General features: G+C 42.7%; 1 protein-coding gene across 2 annotated transcripts in view; it reads left to right on the forward strand.

The window, feature by feature from the left end:
- The window catches only part of LAMA3 (laminin subunit alpha 3), a 293,103-nt gene that overhangs the window by 101,535 nt on the left and 169,234 nt on the right, over positions 1-22,334 (forward strand). For both annotated transcript variants that reach the window (XM_066352202.1, XM_066352204.1), the window contains exons 11-12: positions 274-336; positions 17,840-17,974. In XM_066352202.1, the coding sequence (XP_066208299.1) occupies positions 274-336; positions 17,840-17,974 (198 nt within the window). The remainder of the gene's footprint in view (positions 1-273; positions 337-17,839; positions 17,975-22,334) is intronic.

Consider the following 22,334-nt stretch of genomic DNA (forward strand, 5'->3'; position numbering starts at 1 on the left):
AAGCCATCCATCCCGCTTAGACTGAGACTTAGCTATTGTGAGCTCAAAATACCTGTATCTATTTCTTTACATATGTATCAGAATTTCTGCCCTGCCTGGTTTCAATTACTAGATGCATTTTAAATATAGCAACATTACCTTTCTTTAAATTAGTCTCCACTTGCTACGTTTCATTGAGTGAGAGAGGGCTTCTTCCTCGTTAGTGCAATTTAATATTTTAGTTTACTATCTCCTTAATCCTTCTCTGTACTTTTTTGATAAACTATTTTTTAGGCATTCCCATTTTCCCTACTTCTACTCCAAGTCCAGAAGGTCCAGTAGCTGGAGACAGCCAAGGTAAGGAACCTCTATTTTGATTCAACTTCAATGAAAGTGTGATGTTCCTTAGCCTTTTTCTACTTCCTGTGCACACTGCTGAGCCCAAGTTCATGGGGCGTGGCTAGTGCCTTGAGGTGGCTCCTCTCTGAGCTCCTCACCCTTCCTCCCATCGTTGTCTTCACCAGTCTGTCTTCTGCAGTGGCACTGCCTGGTGAAGGAAGTGAAGCAGAGCTTGGATTATAATTCACTAGCTTGCCCCAAACCTGTAGTTACAGTCCCTGTCTCCTGTCTTCTTTGGGTTCTCTGTATAGAAACCCTGAGACAGGAAGTGAGTGCAAGCGGTTTGTTTGGGAGGCAATCCCAGGAAACACGATGAGAGAGTGAGTCAGGGAGTGACAAGATCCATTCTGTAGCTACATTAGCAAGCAAGGTCCTACAGCAGCACCTGGAGCTCTATCCCTCTGAGCATAGAATTTGCTAGCGTCATCCTGACTTCAGTCACCCTCCACCAGTGGAGGGCTGCCTCTGGAGCTGTGCTGTGGCACTTCCCATGTGGCCTGCAGGGAGGATGAGGAGCTCCTGCAGCCAGAAAAGTGCCCCAGGCAGAGAGTGGCGGAAATGTGCTGGAAGCTACCAAATTACTCGTTCTGTAAGTATTTTATGATCACCATAAAAAAGTGGACAGATTGTGGATATTATCTGAAGCTAGAACCACCAGATCTTGCCAGGGAATTGCTGGGCCGGTCGTGGGATAGGAGAGAAAGTGAGGACACTGGATGGAGTGAACAGAGGAGGCATTGCCATTTGTTAAGACAGGAAAGGCTGTGAGAGAGAAAGTGCTGTGCTTGCCGCTGGGGAGAGGCCGGCAAATGAGATCAGGGAGCTTGTAGACACTCTCCTGAATGTCCCATGTTTCTTGGTCTGTGAAATCAGGATCAAGGTCAGAGGCAGAAAGCAGGGTGGGGAGGAGGCCTTAGAGTTGAGGAGAGACAAAGTATGAAAAAGTCGTCCTAGAATGTCGGGGAGTGAATGGGCTTATGGAATGTCATAGGGTTTGGGGCAGCACAAAGGGTTCACCTGAGGTCAGGTATCCAGTTCACCTTCCTGAGCTGTTTCCTACTTCTGCTCTACCTGCACCTCTGATCGTACCGCAGCATCATGTGTTACTACTGTGTGGGATATTGTCCTAAGTTTTTGTCAGACACTTGGTCACTTGGCAGCAGCAGCTCTGCTTGATTTTGTTTCTGATCCCCTCAGGACCAATCACAGCACCCTGCCCATAGCAGGTGGAATCAAGTACTTCCTTCATGTTTGTTAATTCAGTGGTCCCCAACCCCCTGGCCGCAGACTGGTACTGGTTCGTGGGCCATTTGGTACCGGTCCATAGAGAAAGAATAAATAACTTACATTATTTCTGTTTTATTTATATTTAAGTCTGAACGATGTTTTATTTTTAAAAAATGACCAGATTCCCTCTGTTACATTCGTTTAAGACTCACTCTTTTTTTTTTTTTTTTTTTTTTTTTTTACAGAGACAGAGTCAGAGAGAGGGATAGACAGGGACAGACAGACAGGAACGGAGAGATGAGAAGCATCAATCATTAGTTTTTCACTGCGCGTTGCAACACCTTAGTTGTTCATTGATTGCTTTCTCATATGTGCCTTGACTGCAGGCCTTCAGCAGACTGAGTAACCCCTTGCTCGAGTCACTGACCTTGGGTCCAAGCTGGTGAGCTTTTGCTCTAACCAGATGAGCCTGCGCTCAAGCTGGTGAGCTCGGGTTCTTGAACCTGGGTCCTCCGCATCCCAGTCCGATGCTCTATCCACTGCGCCACCACCTGGTCAGGCAAGACTCACTCTTGATGCTTGTCTCGGTCATGTGATACATTTATTCGTCCCACCCTAAAGGTCGGTCTGTGAAAATATTTTCTGACATTAAACCAGTCCGTGGCCCAAAAACGGTTGGGGACCACTGTGTTAATTGACTACAATGGAACTGGTTTTTGAGTCTTGATTACAACATGCATCTCTGGTCTTAAGCCACAAGAATGTTTTAGATCTCCCACTCACTGTCTGTTATAGTAACTTCTTTGTTATTCAATTCTCTTTTCTTTCCAAGTAGACTGGTGGTGACTTCAGGAAAAGAAACTTAATTGAACTTGAAGGGAAGTTCAGACGTCTGTTACAAAATACTAGAAAAACTTTAGAACACAGCATCCAGGAAAAGAAGTTTAATTAGTGTAGCTAGATTGATTTGGGAATTTGAATGCACAGATATCCATTTCAATCTGGTCTTTTATTAATGCTTTTAAGTTGGGACCTAACTCCTGGCATAGAACATTAGCAGCACAAACATCTCAACAGCCAGCGGATACACAGTACTGGGTAATACCAAGCACCCTTAATCCCTGAGAACTTGCATTCTTTAAGGCTTTCATGGCTTCTAACACCGTGGTTTGTAAACAGGGCTGTGTTTTAGAATCCCTTGCTTTCATAAGATGTAAATTATTGTGTATCACCCTGAATCTGAATCTAGATTTCCAGGGGTGAAGCCCAGGGTTTTTTTTTTTAACTTGTTAATTTTATTTAGACAATTAAATTTAACAGGGTGACAATGGTCAACTAGAATATATAGATTTAGAGAAAATATCTCCATGTCATTTGGACAGTCGATTATGTTGTATACCCATCACCCAAAGACAAGTCATCCTCCATCACCTTATATTTGTCTCTTTATGCCCCTCTCCTCCCCCACCCCCTTCCTCTCCTCCCTTCCCCACACCCTGATAACCACTGTATTCTTATCTATGTCCATGAATCTCGATTTTGTGTCCCACTTATATATGGAATCATACAGTTGTTAGCTTTTTCTGACTTACTTATTTCACTCAGTATAATGTTATTAAGGTCCATCCATGTTATAGTAAATGATTCTATGTCATCATTTCTTATGGCTGAGTAGTATTTCATAGTATATATGTACCACATCTTCTTTATCCAATTCTCTATTGAAGGGCATTTTTTTTATATCTAAAAGGTTTTTTTAATTTTTAATTTTTTATTATTAATTGTACTGGGGTGATATTAATAAATCAGGGTACATATGTTCAAAGAAAACATGTCCAGGTTATCTTGTCAATCAATTATGTTGCATACCCATCACCCAAAGTCAGATTGTCCTCCGTCACCTTCTATCTAGTTTTCTTTGTGCCCCTCCCCCTCCCCCTTCCTCCTCCCTAACCACTACACTCTTGTCCATATCTCTTAGTCTTGTTTTTATGTCCCACCTACATATGGAATAATTCAGTTCTTGGCTTTTTCTGATTTACTTATTTCACTTCGTATAATGTTATCAAGATCCCACCATTTTGTTGTAAATGATCTGATGTCAGCATTTCTTATGGCTGAGTAGTATTCCATAGTGTACATGTGCCACATTTGAAGGACATTTTGATTGTTTACATGTCTTGACCGCTGTGAACAATGCTGCGATGAACATGGGGGTGCATGTGTCTTTATGTACCAATGTTTTTGAGTTTTGGGGATAGATACCCAGTAGAGGGATTGCTGGGTCATATGGTAGTTCTATTCTTAATTTTTTGAGGAACCACCATACTTTCTTCCATAATGATTTAACTAATTTACATTCCCACCAACAGTGGATGAGGGTTCCTTTTTCTCCACAGCCTCTCTAACACTTGTTATTGCCTGTCTTGTTGATAATAGCTAATCTAACAGGTGTGAGGTGGTATCTCATTGTAGTTTTGATTTGCATTTCTCTAATAGCTAGTGAAGATGAGCATCTTTTCATATATCTATTGGCCATTTGTATTTTTTCTTGAGAAAAGTGTCTGTTCATGTCCTCTTCCTGCTTTTTTAAATTGGATTGTTGGCTTGTTTGTTGCTGAGTTTTGTGAGTTCTTTGTATATTTTGAATATTAGCCCCTTATCTGGGCTGTTGTTTGAAAATATCATCTCCCATTTAGTTGGCTGGGTTTTTGTTTTTTTTTTGAGCAAGTTCTCCAGATGATTCTGATATATGTCTCTTGTTAAGACCACTCCTCTAGTTAGTAAAAGTTCCCATTTAGTGGTTGACAAACTTTCCTGCAAAGGATCAGATGGTAAATATTTTCAACTATTTAGGTAAAGTTACAATACTCAGCTTTGCTATTGTTGTATAAGCAACTATAGATAATATGTAAATGATGAACTTGGTTGTGCTCTAGTAAAGCTTTATTTACTAAAACAGAGATGGATTTGGCACTTAGGACATAGTTTACAGACCTTGGGGTTATATTGGAATTTTGGGGTTGGGAATTCCACACCCAGGCAATGGTGGTGTACCCAGAGATTCCAAAGTGCAGCCAACACTGGGAACCACTGCTCTAGAAAATCCATATGCTCAACTTCAGACACTGAAGCTCTGAAGAGAAGGACAGAACAATATTGCAGATCAGATTGTGTGCCAGTTTTTCATTGTATACATATTTCATGACCACAAATATAATTAGGATTTTCTGGGTCCAAGTGATTAGTTATATCTACTTAAGATTTATTTTCAGGAAGTCAGTGTATAATAGACACATACACCTTCAAGGGCTCCTTTTGAACATGACAGCATATGCAGAACATACACTAGAGGGACACTAGCCTGTAGGCAAATGTACGCTTTTATTCCTCCAAGTCTGAATGAGAGCAGTGACACACAAAACCAATCGCTGCAGGAAGACTTCAGGTGCTCACTCTGGGAAGCTGATAACAACTAAGGAGAATTATGTAAAGCAGCCCATTTGGCCTGAAGAATGGCTATCCAGGTGGGTTTTTGACAAATACTGTGAAATGGTTTTGATTCCACCAAGCACCTGTTTGGGAGATGCTTGCAGTTACCAAAGTTTTGAGGTCAGAGTGCCTGAGATGAAGGATAGGAACCCTGTGGTTGGGGAGAGAGCCACTGGGGCGCGCTGTGTTTCTCCCCACACTGGGTTTTCTCCTTGCCCATCAGGGAGGGGCAGTCAGTGTGGATGGGCGTGGAGACCCACCACATAAGGCTTTGAGAGGGATGTGCAAATTCTGATATCTCTGTTTTGAAGCTCTGTATAGATGCCAGTAAAATATAAGGTCCACTGGAAAGTTCTGTCTGTTTTTGGAATAAAACAAAATACAAATTTTTCTTACCGTTAATAAACTTTATTAAATAATATATTTCCATACCAATCCTATCTTCCGAATATGGTCCAAAATGGTTTGCTGAGCTGAATTAAGCCTTTTTGCGATCTCCAATGTTGTCAGAAAAGGATATTGCTCCAACATGGTCTTAACAACATCGTCATCAATCAAAGATGGTCGCCCAGAACTTGGCTTATCAGAAAGGTTGAAATCACCTGTTTCAAATTTTTGAACCATCTTCTGCATGTCCTATCAGAAACTGTACTTTCACCAAACACTTCCAATAAATTTCTACATGCGAGAGATGATGTCAGAGTAATGGCGGGGTAGGAAGCGATACCGATAAATCTCCCCCAAAACTCAACAAGATCTTCAACCAGAAACAGAAAAACCTATACTTGGAGCTTCCAGATGCTTTGCAATACACCCAAAGGTATGATTGAGTGAAAAATTGGCTAAATATATAACCAAACCCCGAAGGAAATAGGGAGTAAGAAATGCTCCGCCTTCCTCACTAACCTAAACAGGGCGGCTTTCTCTGGTAACTGTGAATATAGAAACTGAAGCGGGCAAAGGGGGTGAATACATCCAGGCCGCGACACAAACGGCCGAACCAGGCTGTGGCACGGAGATCCAAGCCGAGGAAAATCTGATCCTGTGGCAACCCGGGCAATACAAGCTAACACTCGCGCCAAACCCAAACAAAGAAAGACAAGCGGCGCAGACATTTTACCCGGTCTCCTGGTTGGTGCGCAGTTAGTGGGCGAGAGATTTCTTCCTAAGCCCCGGAAGTGAGTGCCCGTGTTGCCCCATGGAGAGGCAGGGTCAGAGGCCTTTCTGTGGGCCGAGGGCAGAGTCTCTGGGCAGCCCCAGCGCCCTGGGAAAGCCACGCATGGGAGGGAGTGAGAACTAATTCCAACGGTGGAGATTTTCCGTACTGGAGGGTGTTTCACTCAGAGGGAAAGCGGCCGGCCTCATATCCTGGTTTGCGCGCGCAGATAAGGAGTGAACGATTCCTCCGAGTGCCTCGGCAGTGCGCGCCCGTGTTATCGCACAGAGGGGCAGAGTCAGGGGCCTTTGTGTGGGCCAAAGCGGAATCTCGGGCCGCCCCAGCGCCTTGCAAAAGCCGCGCACGGGGACGGAGCGAGACTCAATTCCAACGCTGCAACTTTTCCCTGCGGTTGGGGGTTTCACTCAGAGCGTGAGACTGCTGGCCGGATATCCTGGTCTGCGTGCGCAGCCAGTGAGTGAGAGTTTCCTCCAAGCGTCCCGGAAGTGGGCGCCCGCTTGTGTTACCGGACAGAGTGGCAGAGCCAGAGGTCTTTGAATGGCCGGAAAGCCCGCCTGATTATGCTAGCAGCTCTGACTGACTGAGCCTTACCCAGAGCCCTGTGCTGAGTGGAAATAGAGTGGGGAGTTGCCAGCTCTTTGAGCCTCTTACTATCCAGGCAGAGGCAGCAGCAACCCCATAGCTGGATTATCAGGCTACTAATTGAGGAAGGAAAGACTAGGAGAAAGGCTCCAGGAACACGGACTCTCTCACTGTCAGAGCCTATAAATGCTAATAGCCTCGACTGCCAACGAGACTAAAGCACAATACATGACATTGCCATAGAGACTTATCAACTGCAAACCTCCACCTGAGCGTGGCAAAGGGGCAAAACCCGGGGTACAGAGTCACCGACCAGGAAGAGGGAGAGAAAAGAAAAAGCAAGAAGATAACCTCTCAAAATCAAGAATAATCTGCAGACTTTATAACCTATCCCATTTTATTATATTTGTTCGTTTGTTTCTCTTATCTTCATTCTTGATACTTCTTTTTTCCTCCTCCAATTTGGCCGATTAACTCTCTACCGGTCTTACTCTCTCCTCTCCTTGAACTACACTACCCATAAGTGTTACATCTCCCATTATCTTTTCTCTTCTCTTCCTTTCTCTCTATGAGGGTTGCACTCCAAAACCCTTAACACTCTCTCTCTCTCTCTCCTTTCTTTTTTCTTCTTTTAGTGGTTCCCTCTTTTTTTTTTCTCTCTCTCTCTTTCTTTTCTCCCTCTATATTAGTTTCTTCCTTTCTCCTTTACATCTCCTCTCATTCAAACCTCAATAACAAACAAATTATCTTATCTGGGACTCAAACTCATGTTTGTGGCATTTTGGGGGGTTTTTACTTCACCTTTTTAACTCACTAGCAGTGCTCCCATCCCTGGCTCTCCATATTATCTAGTTCTTGTTCCACTAAATACAATAGTAATTTTTTATTTGTCCCCCCATTTTTCCATTTTCCTCTTAATCCTCTCATCATAACTCTTAGACAACCAACACCTAAAAGCAAATCATTTTATTCTTGACCCAAATTTTTTCCTTATTTGCTTTTTGTGGGTCCATACGCTCTTTTTTTTTTCTTTTTTCTTTCTTTCTTTTTTTTTTGTTTTTTTTTTGCCCCTTTATTACTTTTCCCCAATTCAGGCCCTCCATCACAGGCATTGTTTGTTATAATTCACAGTACACCACAAGATTTTATCAAGAAAGAGGGGAGAGGAGAGGAGAGGAAAAAAGGAGGGGGGGAATAATTTCCTTTTTTTTTTTTAATTTTTATTTTATTTTATTTTTCTTTGTTTCATTATTATTTTTTTTTTAAAAAAACAACTCTTTTCGATTTTTTTAATTATTTTTTAAACTTTTTATTCTTTATTAAATCTCATTAATACTATCAACAAAACCACCCTCAGATGCCATTAAGGAAGAGAAAATCGAATATCATGGATACAAAAGAAAGAGAGGTAACACAGCTAGATGAGGAAAAATCTATGGAGAAAAAATTTAATATATTGGAAACCTTGGAGCTAAATGACAGAGAATTCAAGATAGAAATCCTAAAAATCCTCCGAGATATACAAGAAAACACAGAAAGGCAATTTAGGGAGCTCAGAAAACAACTCAATGAACACAAAGAATATATGTCCAAGGAAATTGAAACTATAAAAACAAATCAAACAGAGATGAAAAACTCAATTCACAAGCTGAAAAACGAAGTAACAAGCTTAGCTAATAGAACAGGTCAGATAGAAGAGAGGATTAGTGAAATAGAAGACAAGCAACTTGAGGCACAACAGAGAGAAGAAGAAAGGACTCAAAAATTAAAAAAAATGAGATAGCCCTACAAGAATTATCTGACTCCATCAAAAAGAATAACATAAGAATAATAGGTATATCAGAGGGAGAAGAGAGAGAAAATGGAATGGAGAACATACTCAAACAAATAATAGATGAGAACTTCCCAAGCCTGTGGAAAGAACTAAAGCCTCAAGTTCAAGAAGCAAACAGAACTCCAAGTTTTCTTAACCCCAACAAACCTACTCCAAGGCATATCATAATGAAATTGGCACAAACCAACAGCAAAGAAAAAATTCTCAAGGCAGCCAGGGAAAAGAAGAATACAACATATAAAGGAAGGCCCATTAGATTATCATCAGATTTCTCAGCAGAAACTCTACAAGCTAGAAGAGAGTGGACCCCAATATTTAAAGTCCTGAAAGAGAGGAACTTTCAGCCACGAATACTATACCCATCAAAGCTATCCTTCAAATATGAAGGAGAAATAAAAACATTCACAGATACAGAAAAGATGAGGGAATTTATCATCAGAAAACCCCCACTCCAGGAATTACTAAAGGGGGTTCTCCAATCAGATACAAAGAACAAAAAAAAACAGAGCCACAAGTAAAAGCTCCAAGAAGAACACAATAAAACCAAATTTAAACTGTGACAACAACAAAAAGAAAGAGGGGGAGAAGATGGAGATTAACAGTAGCAAAGGACGATGGAGTGCAAAAGTACTCACAAAATAGTTCGCTACAATGAACAGGGTAGGGACCCTTTTCATTATTCAAAGGTAACCACCATTGAAAAAACCACCACAGAAGCACATGAGATAAAAAAGATAGCAACAGTGGAAAGATGTATGGAATACAACCAAATAAAAACAAAAGATAGAAAAACAAAAGAGAAGGATCAAACAAGACACAAAACTAACAGAAAGCAAGATATAAAATGGCAATAGGGAACTCACAAGTATCAATAATTACACTAAATGTAAATGGATTAAACTCACCAATAAAAAGGCACAGAGTAGCAGAATGGATTAAAAAAGAAAATCCAACTGTATGCTGCCTACAGGAAACTCATCTAAGTAACAAGGATAAAAACAAATTCAAAGTGAAAGGCTGGAAAACAATACTCCAAGCAAATAACATCCAAAAAAAAGCAGGTGTAGCAATACTCATATCGGATAATGCTGACTACAAGACAGGAAAAGTACTCAGAGACAAAAATGGCCATTTCATAATGGCTAAGGGGACACTGAATCAAGAAGACATAACAATTCTTAATATATATGCACCAAACCAAGGAGCACCAAAATATATAAGACAGTTACTTATTGATCTTAAAACAAAAACTGACAAAAATACAATCATACTTGGAGACCTCAATACACCGCTGACGGCTCTAGATCGGTCATCGAAACAGAGAATCAACAAAGACATAGTGGCCTTAAACAAAACACTAGAGCACCTGGATATGATAGACATCTACAGGACATTTCATCCCAAAGTGACTGAGTATACATTTTTCTCCAGTGTACATGGATCATTCTCAAGAATTGACCATATGTTGGGCCACAAAAACAACATCAGCAAATTCAGAAAAATTGAAGTTGTACCAAGCATATTTTCTGATCATAAAGCCTTGAAACTAGAATTCAACTGCAAAAAAGAGGAAAAAAATCCCACAAAAATGTGGAAACTAAACAACATACTTTTAAAAAATGAATGGGTCAAAGAAGAAATAAGTGCAGAGATCAAAAGATATATACAGACTAATGAAAATGACAATACGACATATCAGAATCTATGGGATGCAGCAAAAGCAGTGATAAGAGGGAAGTTCATATCACTTCAGGCATATATGAACAAACAAGAGAGAGCCCAAGTGAACCACTTAACTTCCCACCTTAAGGAACTAGAAAAAGAAGAACAAAGACAACCCAAAACCAGCCGAAGAAAGGAGATAATAAAAATCAGAGCAGAAATAAATGAATTAGAGAACAGAAAAACTATAGAAAAAATTAATAGAACAAGGAGCTGGTTCTTTGAAAAGATCAACAAAATTGACAAACCCTTGGCAAGACTTACCAAGGAAAAAAGAGAAAGAACTCATATAAACAAAATCCAAAATGAAAGAGAAGAAATCACCACGGACACCGTAGATATACAAAGAATTATTGTAGAATACTATGAAAAACTTTATGCCACTAAATTCAACAACCTAGAAGAAATGGATAAATTCCTAGAAAAATACAACCTTCCTAGACTGAGTCAAGAAGAAGCAGAAAGCCTAAACAGACCTATCAGTAGAGAAGAAATAGAAAAAACCATTAAAAACCTCCCCAAAAATAAAAGTCCAGGTCCTGACGGCTATACCAGCGAATTTTATCAAACATTCAAAGAAGACTTGGTTCCTATTCTACTCAAAGTCTTCCAAAAAATTGAATAAGAAGCAATACTTCCAAACACATTTTACGAAGCCAACATAACCCTCATACCAAAACCAGGCAAGGATGGCACAAAAAAAGAAAACTACAGACCAATATCTCTAATGAATACAGATGCTAAAATACTAAACAAAATACTAGCAAATCGAATACAACAACATATTAAAAAAATAATACATCATGATCAAGTGGGATTCATCCCAGAATCTCAAGGATGGTTCAACATACGTAAAACGGTTAATGTAATACACCATATCAACAAAACAAAGAACAAAAACCACATGATCTTATCAATAGACGCAGAAAAGGCTTTCGATAAAATACAACACAATTTTATGTTTAAGACTCTCAACAAAATGGGTATAGAAGGAAAATATCTCAACATGATAAAGGCCATATATGATAAACCATCAGCTAACATCATATTAAATGGCACTAAACTGAAGGCTTTCCCCCTTAAATCAGGAACAAGACAGGGTTGTCCACTCTCTCCACTCTTATTTAATGTGGTACTAGAGGTTCTAGCCAGAGCAATCAGACAAGACAAAGAAATAAAAGGCATCCATATCGGAAAAGAAGAAGTAAAGGTATCACTTTTTGCAGATGATATGATCCTATACATCGAAAATCCCAAAGAATCCACAAAAAGACTACTAGAAACAATAAGCCAATACAGTAAGGTCGCAGGATACAAAATTAACATACAGAAGTCAATAGCCTTTCTATATGCCAACAATGAAACAACTGAGAAGGAACTCAAAAGAATAATCCCCTTCACGATTGCAACAAAAAAAAATAAAATACTTAGGAATAAACATAACAAAGAATGTAAAGGACTTATATAATGAAAACTATAAACCATTGTTAAGGGAAATCGAAAAAGATATAATGAGATGGAAGAATATACCTTGTTCTTGGCTAGGAAGAATAAATATAATCAAGATGGCTATATTACCCAAAGCAATATACAAATTTAATGCAATTCCCATCAAACTTCCAATGACATTTTTTAAAGAAATAGAGCAAAAAATCATCAGATTTATATGGAACTATAAAAAACCCCGAATAGCCAGAGCAATCCTAAAGAGAAAGAATGAAGCTGGGGGCATTTCAATACCTGACTTCAAACTCTATTATAGGGCCACGACAATCAAAACAGCATGGTATTGGCAGAAAAATAGACACTCAGACCAATGGAACAGAATAGAAAGTCCAGAAATAAAACCACATATATATAGTCAAATAATTTTTGATAAAGGGGCCAACAACACACAATGGAGAAAAGAAAGCCTCTTCAATAAATGGTGCTGGGAAAACTGGAAAGCCACATGCAAAAGAATGAAACTGGACTACAGTCTCTCCCCCTGTACAAAAATTAACTCAAAATGGATCAAAGATCTAAACATAAGACCTGAAACAATTAAGTACATAGAAGAAGACATAGGTACTCAACTCAGGGACCTGGGTTTTAAAGAGCATTTTATGAATTTGACTCCAATGGCAAGAGAAGTGAAGGCAAAAATTAATGAATGGGACTACATCAGACTAAGAAGTTTTTGCTCAGCAAGAGAAACTGATAACAAAATAAACAGAAAGCCAACTAAATGGGAAATGATTTTTTCAAACGACAGCTCAGATAAGGGCCTAATATCCAAAATATACAAAGAACTCATAAAACTCAACAACAAACAAACAAACAATCCAATAAAAAAATGGGAAGAGGATATGAATAGACACTTCTCCCAGGAAGAAATACAAATGGCCAACAGATATATGAAAAGATGCTCATCTTCTTTAGCTATTAGAGAAATGCAAATCAAAACGGCAATGAGATACCACCTCACACCTGTTCGATTAGCTGTTATTAGCAAGTCAGGTAATAGCAAATGTTGGAGAGGCTGTGGAGAAAAAGGAACCCTCATACACTGTTGGTGGGAATGTAAAGTAGTACAACCATTATGGAAGAAAGTATGGTGGTTCCTCAAAAAACTGAAAATAGAACTACCTTATGACCCAGCAATCCCTCTACTGGGTATATATCCCAAAAACTCAGAAACATTGATACGTAAAGACACATGCAGCCCCATGTTTATTGCAGCATTGTTCACAGTGGCCAGGACATGGAAACAACCAAAAAGCCCATCAATAGATGACTGGATAAAGAAGATGTGGCACATATACACTATGGAATACTACTCAGCCATAAGAAATGATGACATCGGAACATTTACAGCAAAATGGTGGGATCTTGATAACATGATACGAAGCGAAATAAGTAAATCAGAAAAAAACAGGAACTGTATTATTCCATACGTAGGTGGGACATAATAGTGAAACTAAGAGACATTTATAAGAGTGTGGTGGTTATGGGGGGGAGGGGGGAATGGGAGAGGGATAGGGGGTGGGGAGGGGCACAAAGAAAACAAGATAGAAGGTGACAGAGGACAATCTGACTTTGGGTGGTGGGTATGCAACATAATTGAACGACAAGATAACCTGGACTTGTTATCTTTGAATATATGTATCCTGATTTATTGATGTCACCCCATTAAAAAAATAAAATTATATAAAAAATAAATAAATAAATAAATAAATAAATAAAAGATAGAAAAAATGATAGATAAGGACAGCAGTGTGTTGACTGCCAGGGGAGGGAGGTAGAGGAGGGTCAGCTAGATGGTGATAGGTGGAAACTTGACCTGGAGTAGTGAGCACACATGCAGTGTACAGATGACGTGTTGTGGAATTGTGTACCTGAGACCTGTATAATTAAAAAAAAAAAAAAAATTTCTACATGCTTCTGTAGCATTTCTTTCTTGTTGAAATTTGTATACAATACAGTGGCGTAAATGAACTTTATCAGTAGCCATGGGTACACTATCACTTCACCCATAAGACTAATTTGAATCAACTTTGTTTTAATTAATTTGCTACGTCAGTATGTATACATTAAGTGATAAAAATAGAGAGGCACACATGCGCCAAATAAACATGTGCTTATGTGTCGAAACTTGTTGTGATAGGAACGGACAGAACTTTCCGGTAGACCTTATAGAATTCAAGGAATGGTGCTTACCGAGAGAGTTCTAGCCTTGAATATGCAGCATATTTTTCGTTCATTCAACTTTTATTAAGTGCCTCCTCTGTACCAGGCACTGACAAGGCAGCTGTCTGCTGCACAGTCCCTGCACCCTGGAAGCTCCCAGCCCTGCAGGGGACACACAAGTAAATAGTTGTAACAGCAGGATTAATGCCATGACCAGGCGGGAACACGGAGCCAAGGGAGCATACAAGAATAATATCCTTCCAGTCCCTTACAGATAGGAGGGAAGGAAGACAGGAAGACAGAAAGGGAGGGAGGGAGGGGAGGAGGGAGGAAGGGAAGAAGGGAAGGAGAGAAGGGAGGGAGGGAGGGAGGGGAGGAGGGAAGAAGGGGAGAAGGGAAGGAGAGAAGGGAGGGAGGGAGGGAGGGGAGGAGGGAGGAAGGGGAGAAGGGAAAGAGAGAAGGGAGGGAGGGAGGGAGGGGAGGAGGGAGGAAGGGGAGAAGGGAAGGAGAGAAGGGAGGGAGGGAGGGAGGGGAAGAGGGAGGAAGGGGAGAAGGGAAGGAGAGAAGGGAGGGAGGGAGGGAGGGAGGGAGGGTAGAGGTTCTGGAACGGCTCCCCTGGAGCAGGAGCAGGAGGCATCTGAGCTGGGTCTTAGAGCATGAAGGAGTTAGGCAGTGAGAGAAGGCATTGGGAGAGGAGAGGGCATGGCAGGTATGTCATTGGGACTGAATCACAGGAAAGGGGGAAGTGGAAGAAATGAATCATGGAGGAGGGAGAGGAGAGGGTGAGGAAAAGATCAGAACGAGCAGCCAGGCTCAGATGTGCAGGTTATAGTGCACAATAGGTCTTCATCTGAAGGCGTACCATGTCCATTGAAGACGTTGAAAATTTGTATATTTACAGTGACACTTTTACAGCCAGTAACAGGAAAGCATCGTGAGGAAGGGACACCTCTTCTAGTTTGCACAAAGGTGCCACGTGGGCTGCTGGCAGTCCGGAAGATTTTGAAGGGTCTACTAGATCACACATGTCAGGGACTTTGGATTGTGTCCTGAAGGCTTGGGGTCACCCTTGAGGAAGTTAAATTGGAAAGTGACATGAGAAGAAAGATCACCCATGACACCAGGGTGGAGAGTGAATTGGAAGGGGCAAGAGGAGAAGCAGAGAGAGAGCCTCGTTAGGAGGCTGTCAGAGTAATTCAAGCTAACAAGGGTGAGGTCCTGAAGGAAGGCTCTGGAACTCTGGAAGGAGAGGAGGACTCCAGGGACTCCTGAGATGTCACCACTACAACTTGGTGACAAGGCACAAGAAGTGAAGGTCAGGGGCCCCAGGGGTCTCTGGCGCTGGCATTGTCTGGGACCATTTGCTAGATAAGGAAGAGGAAATGTTGAAAAGTTAATCTCAGAAACCATTTTTTAAGTGCATAGGCACTAAAGACTATACTTTCAGGGATCATTTCTATAGTTTGTTAAGTGCATAGGCACTAGATGTTTTCTTTCAGTTTACAAATGGTGGTACATCCGGATTCCCTGGACCTCGACACCAATGTGAAGTTCAAGTTTTTTACTGACTTCTAGTGTCTGGCTTCATGCCAAGGCTGTATTTGACAGTAAAACGTTCCTTTTCCCGGTGGCATTCTGTGCCTGCAGGGCCATGGCACTGGGACCTTGTGTGGCAGTTTGGTGATGGGGCAGGGCAGTGCTCATGCCAACCTGGGCTCCAAGGCTTCCCTGTGTGAATGTGCCCGTGGACATCTCCAGTGCTCTTTCTGTCACATCAGGTGACTGACTGCATGACTTAAGGATGAATGAGTTAGAGATTATACAGTAGAGGTGTTCTGATTTACCCTGACCACTTTTCTTAATTACCGTATTAGAAAAAAAAAAAATCCACAACTTTGTTATTAACCTTTTATCTGAAAGATTAAAGGTTTAGGACAAAGCAGGAAGAGTGGGATTTAGATAAACTTTAAAAATTATCTGTTATGCCTGACCTGTGGTGGCGCAGTGGATAAAGCGTCAACCTGGAAATGCTGAGGTCGCTGGTTTGAAACCCTGGGCTTGCCTGGTCAAGGCACATATGGGAGTTGATGCTTCCTGCTCCTCCCCCCTCCTCTCTCTCTGTCTCTCTCTCCTCTCTCTCCCTCTCTGTCTCTCTCTCTCCCTCTCTCTCTCCTCTCTAAAAATGAATAAATAAAATTTAAAAAAATTATCTGTTATTTTAACTCTTAGAAAATCTTTTCAAAGTACATGAGACCTTCCTGCCTTGATAACTAGGGTGAACCCAGTCAAATCTTTGAGTCTTTCAAGATTTTTCTTATGAAACCATCTTGCAAATTTAGATGCCTAAGTTCTGACAGAAATGTAGATGACTTAAATATGAGATTAGTTTGAATATGGAAACTAATATAGGACATACTTTGAACATAGCTTTTAAAATCCGTTATCTGCTTGTATTTTTAGCACGGACTTTAGAATCAGTAAGACTAGGCTTCAGATTGGGACTCCAATCTGGCTGTGTGACCTTGTGCAAGTTAATTAACTTTTCTGAGCATTTTTCTTTTTCCAACTTCAAAATGCTTACCTATCCTACAGGACTCTTTCTTGACTTCATTTGCAATCCATTTATAATGAAGTAAACAAGAGTCTTGTCTTTTTGAGAACTATGCTTTATTGAAAAATACTAGACGCTGGCACTGGAGGCCCCAAGGTGACCTCTCGCTAAGTGGTAGGCGTTTCCCTCATCTATTGCTGTGTAACAGATCACCCCAAAACTTAGTGGCTAAAACAACAAAGGTTATTTCTCACCATTGTGTGGGCTGACTGGGCAGTCTCTCTGCTGAGCTTGCTGGAGGGTCTGTGGAGGACAGCTGGGCGCCTGTCCCACGTGACCTTTGGTCCTCAAGGAGGCCAGACTGGTATTCGCATGGCTGTCTCAGGGTTCCCAGAGGATGAGGATGGAAACCACAGAACCTTTGTTACCTGGGTTCAGAAATCCTACACCAGCACGTCCTCTTCGTTTTGTTGTTTAAAGCGAGTCACGAGGCCCAAAGTGAATTCAGTAGTTACAGTGCTGGGGAAGGCAAACAGCTGAGATAGAGACTAGGAGAGGAAGCGGCAGCTGCCTGTACAGATTGGTTGGGCAGACCTTCCTAGGAGTTGGCTTTGAACTGAGAAAGAACCAGGGTGGGCATTCCAGGCAGAGGAAGGTCCTGAGGGGGAAAGCACTTGTTTGCGGGCTTGAAAGCAGGCCGACTGCTTGGCAGGCCTGCACTGGAGGCTTAAGTGGGCCAGTCCAGGCGAAGCCCCCAAAGCCACGTATGGCTCATAGTTTAGCTGAATTTGTGTGTTTGTTTCTTTTCTTCTAAAAAAAAAAAATGTAAGGTAGGAATATGTTCCATTTAAGATTGTCATAGATGGGAATCTATTCAATTGAAGTTTTACTGTACAGAGCTCAGATTTGTGTGTGTGTGTGTGTGGGGGGGGGACGACTGTGTTTTCACAGGAGTAGACATTAAAAGTTTGTCTAAAAGATGTTTTGCAAACTGATGTCCTCCCTGGATGTTTCTTAGTGGCACTGCTGACTTTTCCTGAATATTTGTTGCGTTTCCCTTTGAGCCGTTCGTCTTTGAGGTTCAGAATGTCTGTAAGCCATAGGTAACTCACAGTCTATGTTTTCATGACAGAAACCTGGGGGAAGGGAGAAACTGACAAAGGAATGGAGGGAGGAGACCCCTCTGAAAGTCTCTTCTCCTTCACAGGGTGTGAGTGTAACTTGGAGGGAGTTCTCCCCGACATCTGTGACGCCCAGGGAAGATGCCTGTGCCGCCCGGGGGTCGAGGGCCCTCGCTGCGATGCCTGCCGTTTGGGGTTCTACTCCTTTCCTATCTGCCAAGGTAAGTGGGCAACACGCAGAGGGGCCATGCGCCCCGCAGGATAAAGTGTGTCCTGAGGAAATGCAGAGGCTGTTTCTGGCACAGCTGTGTGGCCTGCCGTTTAATCCATAAGCCCTTGACATACACATGTTCGTTATCCGGACGTCCTTCGCCCTGGGCCATGTCACCTCTCTTCTGTCTTTCCAGCCCTACCCGGCCTCCCCTCTGGTAGTCAGGCACAGGGCTTGGGGGTCGGCTGCCTGCGTGCTTGCAGATCCTGGCTCTGGAGAGCAGCTGGGACCTGAGCAGGTTTAGGGAACCTGCCAGGTAGATAACGGGGCGACAGGGCATTCCAAGGACAGGGAACAGCACACCCCAGTCCACAAACTCCTCCCTCCCCACTGTTGTGTGTCCTAGTGACCTGTCCTGGCAAGAGTCACTGAAGGGTCAGAGGGTAGGAGTTAGAGGTGTCTGACCCAGTCCCTAGAGCATAATAGGCATGCAGTAAATGGTGGGTAAGTGAGCAAATGTGTGAATGAGTTTGCCCTGGTCCTCCCTTGCCTTCTCCCCACGCCTGCCACGGTTCCTCCCCCCGTGGTTGATGGAGAGAAAGGAAGGAGAAAGAAGAGAAGATATCAGTCAGGGCTCAGGGTAGGAACTTAACACCTCTGCAGGTGTTATAGAAAGACAGGGACTTGCTATAGATAATTAGGTGCTAACCCATCTCTTGGGGCCCAAGAAGCCAGGCAGGGCATGGCAGTGGAAGTGCTCGACAAGCCTCAGGAAGGCAGCTCCCATCTTCCTTTCCCCCCCTTTCTAGCACTTCTTATTTGCAAAACCCAATTGGCATCCAGATGTCCAGAACCCAGCGGCAGGAGACTCTGGAAAGTGCTGTTTCTAGTTTCTCAGCCTCTGCACACAGGAGGAGGTTAGCATTGCTACTGAGCAGTCTCACCGGCAAGGTCAGCCACAATGAGAACTGTGTGTGGGGGACAGGAGCAGGAAAACCCCTCCCCAAAGTTGGAGGGCAAAGTGGCCAGAACAAGGTTTGCACTGGCAATCAACTTAGGCAACTTACTGAATCCCCCTGTTCCTCAGTTTCCAAACCACAGTGCCTTCCCTGTATGTGTGTGTTGTGCAGGTTATGTTTGCACGGATGTGTGACGTCCTTGGAGCCTGGGAGACTCTCACTTGTATGGTAGCCATTGTGCCTTAACTCTCCTTCTCAGCCCCATATTGCCCTCTGTATCATTTTAAGAGCCTGTAGCCCCAATTACCCTTGATCTCTTTGTTTGCATAGATGTCTGCATGCCGTCTCCCAAGCCCCTCCTTTTTCTTCTGGCCCCGGCACACCCTGTCCATGGAGCTCTATGTTCTGCCTCCACTTCTCAGCCTTTGTCTCCCCAAGGCCACAGAAGCTCTTGGTAGTTTCTGCATAGAGACTTGGTCACCTAGCAGGTGGGAAGATAGGCACAGGGAAAGGGGTGTCTTTTATTTCTCTTCTTTGACTTTAACCAGAAAAATTCACTGTTAGAAGTTGAAATGCTGGCCCTGGGCGATTGGCTCAGTGGTAGAGTGTTGGCCCAGCATGTGATGTCCCGGGCTTGATTCCTGGTCAAGGTTCAAAGAAGAAGTGACCATCTGCTTCCCCATCCCTTTTTTCCCTTCCTTTTCTCTCTCTGTTCTCCTCCCGTAGCCATGGTTGATTAGTTTGAGCAAGTTAGCCTCAGGTACTGAGGATGGATCTGTGGCCCCTGCCCCAGGAGCTAAAAAAAATGGTTTGGTTGCTAAGAAACGGAGCAATGGCCCCAAATTGGCAGAGCATCGCCTCCTAGAGGGCTTACCAGGTGGATCCCAGTCAGGGTGCATGCGGGAGTCTGTTTCTCTGCCTCCCGCCCTCTCACTAAAAAATTTTAAAAAAAGAGAGATAGTAATGCCCAATGCATATCCCATACTTGTTTGAACTGTATGAATCTTACTAGAGATAGACTGTATATCAACTTGGTTCTGTGGTCTGATATAGTAACCTCATCCTTGTACATAATATTGTTTCTGTGGGAAAAAATCCCAAATAAGGAAGTTTTGGTGCACAAATTGGAGGTGCCTACATATCTATTTTAAGCTTGAAACACTGAGTCTCTCATTGAAAAAATGAAAAATTAGCAGAAAGGAGATGGGATTGAGACCTTACATTTCAGAGGTCCACTAGGGTCCAAGCCTAGAGGAGCATATGTTGGAAATAGACAAGATTATGAGTAGTGAAGATGAGGTCTAGTCAACAAAAGGAGGAGAAGAATGGTTGGGGCAGCCAAGTCATTTACTTCGTTCCTCTCCACCAAATACATCAACTGGGTCTATAACAGGCAAGCATTTTCTAGCTACCCTTGGTTTTGTGATTCTCCCTCATTTATATCTTAAATGTAAGTAAGCTCTTTGGGGGCAAGGAGTGAACAAGAGTATCTTACGTTAATTTTTTTTTTTTTTTTGTATTTTTCTGAAGCTGGAAACGGGGAGAGACAGTCAGACAGACTCCCGCATGCGCCCGACCGGGATCCACCCGGTACGCCCACCAGGGGCGATGCTCTGCCCACCAGGGGGCGATGCTCTGCCCCTCCTGGGCGTCGCTCTGCCACGACCAGAGCCACTCTAGCGCCTGGGGCAGAGGCCAAGGAGCCATCCCCAGCGCCCGGGCCATCTTTGCTCCAATGGAGCCTTGGCTGCAGGAGGGGAAGAGAGAGACAGAGAGGAAGGGGGGGGGGGGTGGAGAAGCAAATGGGCGCTTCTCCTATGTGCCCTGGCCGGGAATTGAACCCGGGTCCCCCATAAGCCAGGCCGACGCTCTACCGCTGAGCCAAGCGGCCAGGGCCTTACTCTAATTTTTTATGTAATCTACTGACACTTGTATTAGTTCTTCTTTAGCTGCCATCCTTTTAGCAAAAGCAAAATATTCTTGGGGATGAGTATCTCAAAGGATTCCCTTTTCTCCTTATTAATATCAACCACAATTCCAGACTTATTCTGGTAGAATAAATTGAAAATATTCTAACTAGTCATTTACTTGGGCAAGGCTGTCAGATTGTATTTTTGTGGTTACAAATACAAAGGTAAAGAGTAATACAACACTTTTTTTTATTAAGTGAGAGGAGAGGAGGCAGAGAGACAGACTTCTGTGTGTGCCCTGACTAGGATCCACCTGGCAAGCTTCCTATAAGGCAATGCTCTGCCCATATGGGGCCATAGCTTGGCAACTGAGCTATTTTTAGCACCTGAGGCAGAGGCCATGGTGCCATCCTCAGCACCCAGGTTCAACTCACTGAAACCAATGGAACCATAGCTTCAGGAGGGGAAGACAGAAGGAGAGAGGGGGGAGAAGCAGATGGTTGCTTCTCCTGTGTGCCCTGACTGGGAATCAAACCTGGGACCTCCACATAAACCAACCAGCCAGGGCCATAATACAACATTTTAAGAAAGCTCTTTTCATAGCTCTTCACTTATAGAACAAATGTAAAGGCAGGTAAAAAAATATAAGGACATATTCAGGATGAAGTAAAAGGGAGGTAGGACTTCCAGAATGATAGAGTAAGGAGCTCAGAAAGACCCTCTCTCCAGCAAAACAAAACTTTAATGGGTGAAAACTTTAAAAACTCATTTAAAGCCTCTGGAAATTGTCTTAAGAGCATACTGCAAATAAACATTTATTTAAGAAAATCTTAATCTCAGTAAGAACAATAAATCTATGACATTTGAGCTTCACTACCCGACCCCCAACTCTGTATTCTAGAAGCCCTACCCTGGGCATGGATAGCCAAGAAGATGAGGGTACACTCTTTCAACTTCTCAGTTTGGGGCTACAGTTTTACCCTAGGAGGGGCATGCTGTAGGTATTTGTCATTGCCTTTGCCCTGAGTTGTGGAAGCTGTGTTCCAGGCAAGCTCAGCAGAGAGGGCCAGGTCTCTCTTTCCCCACCCAGCCACCACTTGTATGGTGGACACTCTACACCAGGCACTTCAGACTAAGAATACTGGGGCCCTGATCACTCTACCCCAGGTGGCTCATAGAGTGGTGATTCCAAGCTAGGGGAGGCAAGCTGAGAAGACCAGGAACTACCACTCTAAACCCCAGGGCCCTAATGTAAAGATACGTATCACTCCAGTAAAAGTGGGTCCTCATCTCAGCTCTGGTCTCACAGTGGTTCTAGTAGTCCCTGTCTGAACATAAGGGAAAAAAATAGAAACTTCCCAAACTGTGACAGTAGCTTTGAAGCCATACACATATGCAGTGGGAAAGGGTGTTTAAGTATAACTTTCAAACAATAAATCACTTGTACTGACTCAAGGGTGACCCCAAAGTGGCAAGGCCAGAAAATAAAAGCAAGGGGCAC

This window comes from Saccopteryx leptura, chromosome 11, assembly GCF_036850995.1.
Source record: "Saccopteryx leptura isolate mSacLep1 chromosome 11, mSacLep1_pri_phased_curated, whole genome shotgun sequence".
Classification (NCBI taxonomy): domain Eukaryota; kingdom Metazoa; phylum Chordata; class Mammalia; order Chiroptera; family Emballonuridae; genus Saccopteryx; species Saccopteryx leptura.